Below are 13,249 nucleotides of genomic sequence, written 5' to 3' on the forward strand. Positions count from 1 at the left end.
TATATATATATATGTATAGTAAAGATATATAGAAGATATATAATGATACAATCAAAATATCGGGTCTTACAGAGAAGAAATCTTTTTTAATTTTCTTATCTCAATTCTATGAAAATGTAAATTTAATTGTTAAAAGCTTTTGATTTAGCTAAATATTATATCCACGGATATAAAATATATGATATTCGATTGAAAACAATATGCTTTATAGTGGATTCCATTTTTAAACTTTTAATCAGATATAAACTTTTCTTTTTTTTCATCCTGAATTCTTTTTAAAATGTATATCTTCATCAATCGGAAATCGTGAACATTTTACCATAACATGTATTTTATATTGGTGCACTGCTGCATATATTCAATTAAAAAAATACACGGCGCAACAGTTACTGAATTTCTTTTAACACACGGCATATCTCCTACATTTAATCTTGCGAAATGCATTGCGAGTAGCATTAAACTAAGCAAAAATTGGTAAAAGCAAACGATGAAGAAAAAGTAAAATAAAGTTACAATGCAAGAGATTATAACATTAAATAAACTCATAAGAACTTGAACATTTAGAATAAAAGCTTGTAACGTTTATGGAAATAACAGTAATTAAATTATTTCGTACTGAAGAAAAGAAAGATTTCATAATTTAATTTTTGAATTTGCGCAGTCAATTTCGCAAAAATTCGTTCAATATAACGAATTTTTTGCAAAATAATACATTTCAACAGTATATTAACTTAATAAAACTCATAAAATCCTAAAACATATTAAAGATCAAGTCAAAAAGAGAAACGACGAATAATGGAAGCATTACATAACATACTGGAGCTTTCTTTATAACCACGTATATAAAATATATGATATTCGATTTAAAACAATGTGCTTTAGTGGATTCCATTTTTAAACCTTTAATCAGATATAAACTTTTCTTTTTTTACTTAATTTTTCACTTAACAAACTACAGTGATTTGCGGCCACAGCTTGAAAAAGGACAACCTTTTGAGAATATCATTGTTAGGCAATCAGAAACATTGCAACAAGCATAGACATTCTTCAGCTATAAAACTATCCCCTTCGGTCATCCCCATTATTTGAAGGCCATTCCAGTATATTATATAATTCCAGAGTACCTATGCTATATCTAGTATGTTACATAGTTCAAATGAGTAGAAGCAAGCAGGGAATTCGTTAATGATGAAAAGACAGAGAAAAGTGACTAGGGCAAGAGAATGAGACGGGAAAGAAGTCGGACGAAGCTATGATAAATTAAGCGAGTAATCGAGTGTGGCGATGAGATGAATGTGGGTAGATAGTAGATAGTGTAAGCACATATACCGTGTGTGTGTTTTCGTGCCTTGTTCCCATTCGAAAATGGGAAACGTTTTTACGCGTTTCTTTCTTTCCATGAATTTCGTTAAATTACAGTATCTTTTTTTTCCATGAATCATGTTAAATTAAAGTATTTTAATTAAAATATACGATCCTAAGAGACGATTTGATAACAGAGAACTCGACCTCAATAAGAAATCGTCCGCAACAATCCGTACAGGATGCAACGAGATGCAAAATTATTCACTGCATTTCTCGATTAGTCACTTTAGACAATTGTTACCTTTATCTCTTGCATCGTCATAAAATTCAGCAGATCGTTGCGACAGTTTGCTCGTCCGCTGAATTTTCAACAAAAAATACACGTTTCTACGAACGTAATTCTCGGTCGGACCAGACTATCCCCAGATTTATTCCACTCTTTTGCGCTGTTATTATTATCATACCATAGCAAATTTTTACACAAAAATACACATTCTTATACCAAATTCTGGAATCAATTTTAATAATCCCGAATAACATTTGATCAATGCTATTAATATAATCATTATATAAGAGATTATAAAGGGCAAAAGTTTTTATTAAACTAATAAATTATGTATTTATTGCATATATAATATTATTTAAAATTATTATTAAGTGTAATCAACTTGATATCAATAAATCATCTTTATTCACGCGGCTCATCTGTATTTACAATATTCGTATTTGCAACGATAAAGTCCATCTTCAGAGAGAGAAAGAGAGAGATGTGGAACACAGATCATCTCAGACCCTCCGCCAAGGTTTGAGTACCAAGAACTGTTACAATAACGCATTAAATGCATTTAAGTAGCGAGGAAGTGGGGACTTAGTCGATTTAATGTTAGCCAGTGTGACTACTGGCTACTGACAGGTCAACAGTTGGGTGGAGCGTTTCAGCGTAGCTGGAAACAGTCATCGTCATACTTCGAATGTATGTCGACGAATATTTCTTCCCAGTGATTATAAAGTGTGAGTGTGTCTACTAAATTGAAAAAGTGTAACATAACACAAAAAGTGATTCAAAAATGGCTGAGGAGACCACTGCATCCACCCTCTTGACGAGATTGAAGGGATATCTTAAAGAAGCACCCTTTTTCTGCAAAATTATCGAACTGGTGAAAATACATATTATTCCGATCTTAAATAACGATATCTTACACACGCGATGGAAATATAATCTTCTTAATCTTCCGATAGAAACAGAATTTAAATGTCTTTTTTCATATTTAAATATCTTTCTTCATATTTTGGCAAGAATGTAAACTTCAAAATTCCGCAAAAGTAACCATAAATCATATAATCATTTTACTATATATATAAATTATCATTATTTTTTAAAAACATTTTTAAAAAATTTAAAATTGTGAGATTCTAAAAATAATTTATATAACAAAAATACTTTTTAAGAACAATCACATATTAAATGTTGTAGATTTTCTGCGTTATTGCGACAGGATTGGTGGCAGGACCATTTCAACAAAATCAAATACGGCCGGCTGATATACACCATATAGCGATATTTCATGTGGCAGTATGCGGTTATGTTCTTATAAATGCAATTCTTATCATGAGTCATTTATTAGGCGAACGATTGCCGAAAAAAACAGTAAGTTAAAATATGAAATATTGCTACTATCATTTACAAGTGAAAATAATTCATTCGATGATAAATGCAATCTATAACATAAATATAGATAATTATTAATAAAAAAAAAAATGTTTTTGTTCAGAAAAAAAAAAAGATAGTTGAGAAGAATTAACATTTTTTTCGATATAAATCGTGTTCTGTTTCTGTGCGAAAAACTTTAAATTATATATCGAGAATCAAAGAATTGATGTGCTTTCTCTTCGATTTAGCAGAATATTAAAATGCATGGAACAAAATTCAGTCGTCGCTGCTTCAATTTCTTGGATCGTCTACTTTCTATATATTCGAATTATTTAAATTCGATTCGGTGTAGGATGACATCGTGCTGTTTAAAAATTCCATTGTTTTAAACTTTGAATGCAATAAAAAAAATCAAACGTGAAGAGATATGAGATTTATTTCACTATATCCTCTCTCACATGTCTTGAAAAAGATAATTTTGAAAATCTAATTTCTTATCTTTCTACTAGTTTTATTGTATTCCTATCTGATCTGATGAATTTCAATGTACGCAAGTAGCTATAACAATGCATAATTATGAAAAATGGATATATTTCTTCCTTTCAACAAATAGCAAATATTATTCTTTGATTTTGCAGGCTCTCATTTTTACGACAATGGGAGCGATTCTGTGTTGCACCGCTGGCCTCATTCTAATTCGCGACTGGGACAATTTCTCGACTAATCTGATTCACGCGTATCTGGAGGAGTATAGTGACCAAATGGTTGCAGCCGGTTCTTTCGCAATCCTAGCTGCCCTAGTATTCGCTATAGACACGTACTTTACTAACAAATATGACTGATCATCCAGAGAATCTGGATTATTACAAGTATTGCAAAAGCAAGAAACAAAATCAATCGTTTCGTTTCCTATTCCATTTTCACAAAAATATATTATTTCATTAATCATTTCTAAATGTTTTATATCAATTTTTACGAAAAATGTTCTTCGCTTCTTGCGTGTCTCCACTGGCATACTACTGTTATATGACGAATATAATAATATGCCAAAATAAATACCAAGCGTATAATGTTGATAAGTATAAATATTCAGATGGAGACGTAATTGTTTTAGAGTAATTATATGATTCATTCAATTAAACAATGTTTGTAATTACTCCTTATCAAGTATATTATTTATAATTATATATGTATTTATATTATTTTATATGGAAAATGCTTACAATAAATAATTACATATCACAACACTATCCCAGTTGTATTTCTTAAATATTTTAAGTTTACGATATTAAAGTTTAGCGTGGACGCAGTGGGTTCTACTCCCCCCCCCCCCCCCCCCCCCCAATTTACTATTAACTTATTCCTACCTTCAACAAGGCTTACAAATTCGTATAGTAGCATGTTGAAAACTTTTAACGAACTGCGAGAAATAGGTGAAACACATTATTGACAAAGTATCTATGAGTATATACCTATCCCGTAAATATAAACAAACACTTTTTCCACGTCTACTCTACACGAATACAACGTAAACAAACTTCATTTTTCCTTATTTTACATTTAATAGAAAAAGCATTAAAATTGTAAAATTTCAATTTGTTATATCTCCTAAACTAATGCCGTCTCCCATTTATTTCTTGCGGGGAATTACTCAAAAAAACCTCCTCTACAACATATTTAAGTGGTGATTAAATCGGAGATGTTATTTTTTATGTAGTTTTATAAAGTTTTATAAAGTAATATAAATTTCTAATACAATTTCAAATAGGAAAATTTTAAACAACATATGTATACATATATATAAAAATTTCCCTAGCTAGGTTCCACGAAATTGTTCGTATCGTGAATTCAAATTATGGTTGGTAATCAAAATGACGTCAACGATTGTTCCGTAAAAAAGATCACAAAAAGATAGTAATTTTTTTAACATATACAAGAAAAAAAGAAAAAGCATATATTTTAAATTTAAATAATTTTTCTTTATAAGTTATCTGTAGAAATATAACAAAATAAAATTTATGATTGAAGGATTAAGTTTTATATATCTCTATCATATAAGATTATTTCCTTATTTTATATACTTATATGAAAAACAATCTATATCTATTATTTTATTTATTAATCTTATATGTGCAAAGCGAAAATATCGCATATGTAAAAATTCTTGCGTGATATCAAAATATGGTAACCGATTTGTTCATTTACACATACACACTCATATACATGCTTAAAACTTTATTTCTTGTAAAGATAGGAAATTTTTTCTTTTCTATAACTATCTTGAAACATGAGGCAAAATCACAAATCGACGAAGTTTTTCGTCGAAAGAGCTTTTTCCGGAGATGAAACCGCTTTCCGAGCTCCATAAAACTAAATCTTCAAGAAAAATCTACATAGTCGCGCTTCTTACGTCTAGCAGTGAATCGCAGTAAAAAGTTTCTGTCTGCCTTATTTCCACAAGAAAGTCGTCATTTGACGGTTCCTGTCTATTTATCGAAAGCTAAAAAACGATCACTGGAAGAATGCAGTTTCTTCCGAGCATCGTGGCTTTCTCGTATTTCCTCCGCGCGCGCGAAAGCGTATAACAAATTCGACAAATTCCGTTCGGTACTCTCAAAAGTGCGAGGAAAACGCGAAAGTTCATTCGCCGACTACCTTACAAAGAAAAGTTCGATGAAAGAAATTCCGTTCTCCATAATACAGAATGGAAAGAAGCTCGAAAATGCATATGTACACTAATCATTTCTTTTATTATCTCGTCTATATCAGCGATATGAAGATTTCTTTTAACAGATAGATGTATTATTCATTTTAAGAGTACAATGAGCTTCTTCAATATTCATTAAACTCAAATACAGAGAATTAAACGAGTCTTCTTTCATTTGAGCTTTCGTATTTGTAAGAACCTCCTCGTTTTAATAAAGCATTACGGCATCAACAAAAAATTTTAGAAACAACTAATAATAAATTAACTAAATTATCAATTATTATGTTTTCGCGAGTGAGTGCCATGAAGAAGCAGCAAAGGACAATTAAAAGAGGAAGAGAACATCCGGGAAGCCATCAGGTAACGATGGAGCAAACATGGGAAGTAAGTAATTTATATCTTTATATTTTGTTAATTTATTATTTGTTTGTGCTATCTTCGCGCGAGGACTCATTCCACATTATTTTAAAATATAAAAATTTATTGTTAGATTTAGTTAATCATAGACTACGTTTAGACGATCGCCTGCCGATAAAGCACGTGTACTCTAATATGATAACGCACTTCGAGACATTGATCTGACATTTTTACCAGGAGAAATGGTTGTATAGCGTAATCAGGTGCTAATTACAATTTTTTCTATTTTATTGCTCTAATAAAGATACTTCATATTTGTTATCTCCCAATGCAAAAAAGCTCAAGTCTGCACAAATTATTATATAAAAAAACATACTAAAAAAAATATTAATTATCTTCCTAAAATTATAATAGAGAATATATGAAATGTTCAATTAAATATTAACAAAAAATAATATAATTTTATATTAAGAAAAAGACTATACAATTAATAAACCATAAATAAAAATTTAGGAATTAATTAATTAACAGAAATTATTTAATTTTATTAAATATAATTAATAAAGCAAAGAACAATAGTGGTTTGCCGTTTCCGGAACAATATTAATTTACATTTAATAACGATGTACTCTCTCTCTCTCTCTCTCTCTCTGTATGTAAATGTTAGTACTACAAAATATTGGAAGTTTTATATAAATTATTGAAACGAAATTTAGTCAAACAAGAAAGAAAGAGACATTATTTAATTTAAATAATAATCTTTTCTAGAATTCAAGACAGATTTTGATATGCTTATCATTCAGTATCCGAAACTGACAGTAGAATAAACCCAGATATAATTAGATATGGAGAAATGTATAAATATATTCATAATCTTTATTAATTTGAGTATTTAAGAAGATAAAACAGTGTTTTATGTAAAATAAAAAAAATTAAATAAGTTGATCGATAACAAACTTTAGTACGAGTGCACAGTCAATGCATAATAGCTCTACAGTAAATAATTTCAAATAACCTATTTTATAAACAAAAAAGCTTTTTTTTAATCCATTCTTAATAAGTACTGTATTGCCTCATGTATACATATGTGCATATGACCGACCGTTGTAATTAGGTGAGCGCCTTAGATGCATTCATGCTGTTATGCTCGCGCTGGTAATTAGTCGCCAGAAACACGAAACGTCCAACACGCTGGGCAGCGCAGATTAAAATGCAATTAAAATGGTACACAGCGACGCTTTCGGGCCGACAAGTGTTTTATATCGGGACGAGCGTGTCGGTTTGTCAAGGAGAGCGAATAGCTGTTTGCAAAAACAATGAACAGAGCAGGAAAGACCGAGACGATTAACTTTGCCGGGCCGAAATAACGGCAATTAACGTCCGATTGAAATTACAGCTGGAAGCATAATTTCGAAAGAATTTCGTGAATCAAGAGTACATTTTATTTCGATGAGACATATCCGTTCTCTATCGTGTAAATCAATAAAATAGAAATTCAGATAAGAGGATGTTCTGTCTGAATCATGTGTGTGTGAAATAAATTATGCAATATAAAAAATAATCTAATTCAACCGTATGTTTTTGAATCTATAAATTTATAAATGTTTTACTTTATTTTATTTAATGTGTGAAAATATTTCAGCATATAAATTCTATCTAGAATATGTTATATATGTGTGTGTGTGTGTGTGTGTGTGTGTTATTCTATATTATATTAAACTTATTAAAGTATCGCGCGATATATTCGTTTATGGACACTAATATTTGTAATTTTGTTACATCGTATCCATACATATACAAATTATTCGGTATACTGTTAATGCAAATACATGTATATTCACCATGGATATTTTCACCGGAAATTTTCAATAAAATAAATTTTGATATTTTATTGCTCGATTGTTCTTTTGTTTACTCGTCTTCCATCGCAATTATTCGTTTAAATTGCTGAATTTTTTTAGCTTCTCATTATTCGTATTTAAATTATATGTAATAAATCAAAATGGATAAAAGTTCATTGAATGGCTTAGAATGAATTGCAAAAAAGATTCTAAAGTTAAATAACGTGACATTGCGAACATATGCGTAAGTAACATTTTATGCATGTCATATATGTGGCAGCGAAATAAAATAGAATTTAACGAAATCATTGTTTATAAACTGCAATGCATTAAATTAAAAATATAGGAATATTTTGCTCCTATGTAAACCTGGATACTTTTACGCAATTTTATCTTCAATTTCTAATAGAATATGTAGACCGACGATAATTCAATACCCCAGGAATTGACCGGGAAGAATCTTAAATTGCATGAAAGATCATAGTATAATTGTCTAATTAATTTCAAAATAATTATCTACAGAAAACAAAGTAATATTATATATATATATATATATTTTTTTTTTTTAATAGAAAATGACATAAATATCGCAATATTATGCGATATTTCTATAGTTATTTCTATGTTATTTCTATGAATGCTACGTTTAATAGCATTAATGTAATTTCTAGTTGATCTTGCTAATTTAAATTGTCTGTCTCTACTAATATTGAAAGAGAGCAAAATTACTAAATAATGTTCTCTCAGTTAATCTAAACTGTTTACAATTTAAATTACTCATTTAGATCGTTAGCATAATTTCGTTTATACTGCAGCCGTAATAATTTTTGCAAATTTAAAGAAAATAGCTCACTATCGCTAAAGAATAAATTTTTTGACAAATTTGGAATTGTTTTCTTCGTGAGAAAAAGTTAGCAGAAAATCAATATTTGTTTAAAATACAAATAAGAATTCTGCTGAAATAGGGCAATTTTAGGTGAAAAATCATATACAATATATAATTCGTGTTATTCGTATATATATTTTTAAAAAAAGTATTATGCGCTAAAAACTTTTAATTTTCAAACGTTTATCAATAATAAATGACTGACAGTTTGTGTTCTCTTTAAATAAATCTAACATGAATTAAAATCATTTATTATTTTTTATTTAAAATTTTTTAATTAAAATACTTTTTTATAATGGTAAATCATTCTACATTTTCGATAAATTTTAATAATCTCTGTGAGTGTGTAATTTAGAAAAGGAAATTTTATTTTCAAATAGATAAAATATAAGAAAAGAGAAAAAATAACACACACAATCGCGATTTTTCACAATCTCACAATCAAAATAAAAACGATCAGATATCATGAATGCACATATTATAGAAGCATAAATATGTTGTATTTAAACGGCCAAGGTTAAAACACTGCAAAGAAACCACGATCACGGAAACATGTCATATACCAACATGCAAGTTTAACAAGAACAATTTTAAATGCATGAAATCATTCTAAACATTATATACAGGCCATATAAAATTGAAGATAAATTTGCGAAATACATACTTCCTTACTTCTTTCATAATAAGAATTAATCACGATATTCAGTAAACTATGCATATTTCTAAAAACTTCCTTATCAAAATATTTCAATTGTATCTAACGATAAATAAATATACACATTAACAGATTAGTTATCACACACTCACCCTTTAAGAAACTCTCAAATGATCAATATTTATTAACCATACTCTCTTCCCCCCATACTGATAATATTAATAAAGATTTTTAATATCGTTAGATATTTGGAAGATACTCATTACTTGTCATATTTTACCGATAAATATTAATATAACATGATGGTAGATCTAGCCGCTGTATTTATATATAAAGACTCTGTTAACTAATCAATCTTCTTTCACATTCAAAATTATATATGAGCTTAATACAAAATTAGTTTTACACGATCGATATCACAGTCTGTCAATATAATATGTATAACGAAAAAGATCGGCATTACAATAAATATTGATCGATGCATTCAAGTCCTTAGCCACATTCCGCGTATATTGCACCAGTGATCATCCTGATGGTCGACCGGCAACTTCACACGTCACGTCACGCATGCACACACGCACGCACATACCGCATTCTCTTCCTTTCGATCACCTCGACACGCGTCTCTTTAACACGGTTTCTATCGCGGGACCGCGGAATCGCGGAGGATGATGAAATAATGCGGTCCGATCGACCGATCATCCATCCATACACCCATATCGGCGGCCGCTCGAACGCGAACTGATGGTCCGCCCGTCCGCCCTCGTGCGACGTCGCGGCGCGACCCTTCCGCGCCACCACCCCGACCGCACCATCGCCCACTTCCTCTCCAGCACCCTTCCTTTCTTTCGTGTTCCCCCTCGTGTCACGTCGCCCGAGAACCGTGACTTTCCTCCTTCGCATCCTTTCTAATCCGCCCTTTTTCTCCAGGAGTCCCCTCTTGGCTCACCCGCCTGGAAGGGGACCCACTTACCTCATACGATTTCAACGATTTGCAACTAAGTGCGCTGCGGTACTTTTTATGCCCTATAAAGTATTCACACGCGCGTATAAAAAAAGAGTAGCTCGTGCGCTTCGAATAAAAGGTATTCGTACATTTTTAACGTTTTGCATTTTCCGGATCGCGATGCATGAGAGAATCCTCGTGATAAATAATCTCTTTTCGAAACTTTTTTCGAATTTATCAGGATATCTCTCTTTCTGACCTAAATTTTTTTTATTTCAAAACTTAGTTGTAAAGATATTCAATATGTAATAAAATAAAAAACTATGAGAGAGAAAAAAAATGGTCTTTAAATTAAATTAAATTACATTACATTAAATTTTCATGCTGTCTCTAAAATGAAGAAAAACCCATCCAAAAAGACTAACTAATACAAAATACTATATAAATAATCTGGTAGATCTCGAAACAATATGAGAAGATGTAACAGTAATTGTGACACTAAATATGAGAATAATTAAAGTAGCGAAATCAGAAATTATTGGCATAAATATTCAAAATTATTCACTAACACAATTCTATAACACTTTATTTAATTTTTTTATTGTGCACAACAATTTCAAATATAATCTATATAATATAACATCCCATTTTTTATATTATCTGTATAAATTATTCATAGATTAAAAATTCTGTAGCAAAATTAATATAATCTGTGCATTTTGTTACATGTTCACATTATTTAAAATTCCTGGAGTATGTAACTCTAAAAGATGCATGTGCTCGAGATGTCAAAATTTATCTGGATAAAAAAAGTTGCATGTATAAGGCGATCGAAGATAAATTTCACACAATTCTCCACGTAGAATTAAAGACCGTTCGCTGGTCGTTGCAGCTAGAAAGCGCAGTGATTTATCGATCTGTACATCTTGAAATTTAAGCGGAGACCAAGGAAGACAGAAAAGCTCTCTTTTCACGTACTTTCAATAATAATTTTTCAAGTTTATCGTGCCTCTTTCGTCGCGAAAGTACTTGTCTATACCGGTAATGGAAATGTTACGTTTTTCTGATACACGCAGTAATATAAAAAAAAAAAAACCCATGACTATGATATCGACTGACCCGTAAAGGTAGCCCTTCTTTCTTTAAATTTTAAGAAAATTAATCTCTTCAGTGCGAAACATTTTTTCAAATTTCTCCGCTAAAAATAAATAACTGTTGTAATGTACCGCGAAAAAAAGTCGCAGGATCGATATAAAATTTCAAGCGCACACAGTTGCATTTTTGGAGAAAATAATAAACTCCTACGAAATCAACTTTGCGATGTAACTAATACTTAAGAATTAGATTACTCCAAGGATTAGACATAAAAACATCGATAAAAATTATACCAAATATAGAATGCAAAAACAATATATATACACAAAATGAAATATATATAAAATTCTTTCTGATTCTCGTACAAATAAAGACTACTTTTGTGAAACATTGAAATATGTGATCATAAGCTAATAATAACTATTATTGTGTATTCAAGTGCAATGCAAAATATATGTATGAAATTAGAATATCTTATCATGTTTTATATGTGTTAAACATGTGTATTTAATAATTTTTTTTTTTTTTTTTTTGTACGCATGCAGATGATGCAACTCATGCAGGAAAAAGAATGCCAAACATACATGTAGTGTTGCAATAACTGCAACTGTAGTACGCGCAGTCACACGGCATTTATAAACATACGATTTATTTAGTTTTCGTATAAAACAGAAAACTTTCCTCATTTGTCGTTCAAAAGATAAAAAACATAAATAAAATAAAGCACACACACATACATAATTTAAATTTTATAAAAGCTTTTGTTAAAAAATATATTTGCCTTTTGTTACGATATATTAAATTTGTTCAATTATAGCATTCTTAGCATCTATCTTATAATATCTTAGCACGCATTAAACTATTTTATAGTCACAAAGTACGTTTCTACATTTTTATCGATAAAATAATTCGCGAAGATGGATACGCGGATGCGATCATTGAAGAGGACATGGATGTGGATGCAGTTGCAATTGCAGCATGTTGTAAGAGCACACGCACACACACATAAAATGATTCCCGTGCAGGTTGCTTCTGGCAAACGACATTTTCGTGGCTCCAGTGACACGCAAGTAATGAATGCACGAGCTTTTCTCAAAGTGGGCAAGGAAGCAACCCGACGGCAAGAGAATTTGCATGAAACTCCGCCCGATCGAGATCGGTTACATGATCGAGTTGGACGTTCGCCAAAAGTATCCCCCGTGCAATATCATCCTTCGTGCTCAATAGATTTCCTCGATAAAAAACGAAATAAGTGCTTTATGACTGCGCATCTTTCACCTCGATATCTCTAAAATCGATCTACTTCTAATATATACGAGCCATCGAGTTCGTTATAATAACTTAAAAACTTAAATCACTTATTTACCACATGCGTGGAAGCCTCACGTTTCGCTAAAATATTGTCGTACATGAAAATACCATCGGGAAGCCTTTTGGCGATGATTAAGCGAAAAGCTGTGTATATAGATTTTAACATCTAGGTCGAGAACGAAGCCCTACTGTCATACATACATATGTACGTATGTGTGTGTGTATATATATATATATATATATATACGTACGTATATTATTAAAATACCATTTTTGGCGATGATTAAGCGAAAAGCTGTGTATATAGATTTTAACATCTAGGTCGAGAACGAAGCCCTACTGTCATACATATCATACATACTATGTGTGTGTGTATATATATATATATATATATATATATATAAGATAGAACTAATGCGGGACGGAGATTGGGTCCCGCGGTCGATACGACGTGCCCTCATCATGTTTAAAGCGGTCCCGACACGCGGTTGCCAC

The 13,249-nt window shown here is 30.7% G+C and overlaps 2 protein-coding genes across 11 annotated transcripts in view; one reads left to right on the top strand and one right to left on the bottom strand.

Annotated features, from left to right (window-relative positions):
- Window positions 1–13,249, bottom strand: part of LOC115243304 (SUN domain-containing ossification factor) — a 46,149-nt gene that overhangs the window by 23,882 nt on the left and 9,018 nt on the right. For 6 of the 9 annotated variants that reach the window (XM_029820169.1, XM_029820168.1, XM_029820166.1 and 3 more), the window contains exon 1: window positions 9,555–10,139. The exons of 1 other annotated variant lie outside the window; for it this stretch is intronic. The gene's annotated coding sequence lies outside the window, so the exon portion shown is untranslated. Of the gene's footprint in view, window positions 1–9,554; window positions 10,140–13,249 lie in introns of those variants that run through there. 2 more of the 9 variants (XM_029820167.1, XM_029820170.1) reach the window with 2 other exon arrangements.
- On the top strand, window positions 2,173–4,206 carry LOC115243305. 2 transcript variants are annotated; one of them, XM_029820173.1, is made up of 3 exons: window positions 2,173–2,462; window positions 2,780–2,953; window positions 3,205–3,373. In XM_029820173.1, exons 1-3 carry the CDS (start codon window positions 2,373–2,375, stop codon window positions 3,343–3,345), a joined length of 405 nt encoding a protein of 134 aa, XP_029676033.1. In that variant the 5' UTR covers window positions 2,173–2,372; the 3' UTR covers window positions 3,346–3,373. The 2 variants fall into 2 exon arrangements, with proteins under 2 accessions (XP_029676033.1, XP_029676032.1); XM_029820172.1 differs by lacking the exon at window positions 3,205–3,373 and adding an exon at window positions 3,595–4,206 and having other exon boundaries at window positions 2,179–2,462.

The sequence above is a fragment of the Formica exsecta genome, unplaced genomic scaffold (genome assembly GCF_003651465.1).
Source record: "Formica exsecta isolate Colony F162 unplaced genomic scaffold, ASM365146v1 scaffold72, whole genome shotgun sequence".
NCBI classification, from domain to species: domain Eukaryota; kingdom Metazoa; phylum Arthropoda; class Insecta; order Hymenoptera; family Formicidae; genus Formica; species Formica exsecta.

What these genes read in the sequence shown, in the direction of transcription:
- LOC115243305 (XM_029820172.1), top strand. Translation starts at nt 2,373, where the DNA reads ATGGCTGAGGAGACCACTGCATCCACCCTCTTGACGAGATTGAAGGGA. An exon ending in TCTGCAAAATTATCGAACTG is followed by an intron (nt 2,463 to 2,779) that starts GTGAAAATACAT and finishes TAAATGTTGTAG; the next exon opens with ATTTTCTGCGTTATTGCGAC. An exon ending in AACGATTGCCGAAAAAAACA is followed by an intron (nt 2,954 to 3,594) that starts GTAAGTTAAAAT and finishes TTGATTTTGCAG; the next exon opens with GCTCTCATTTTTACGACAAT.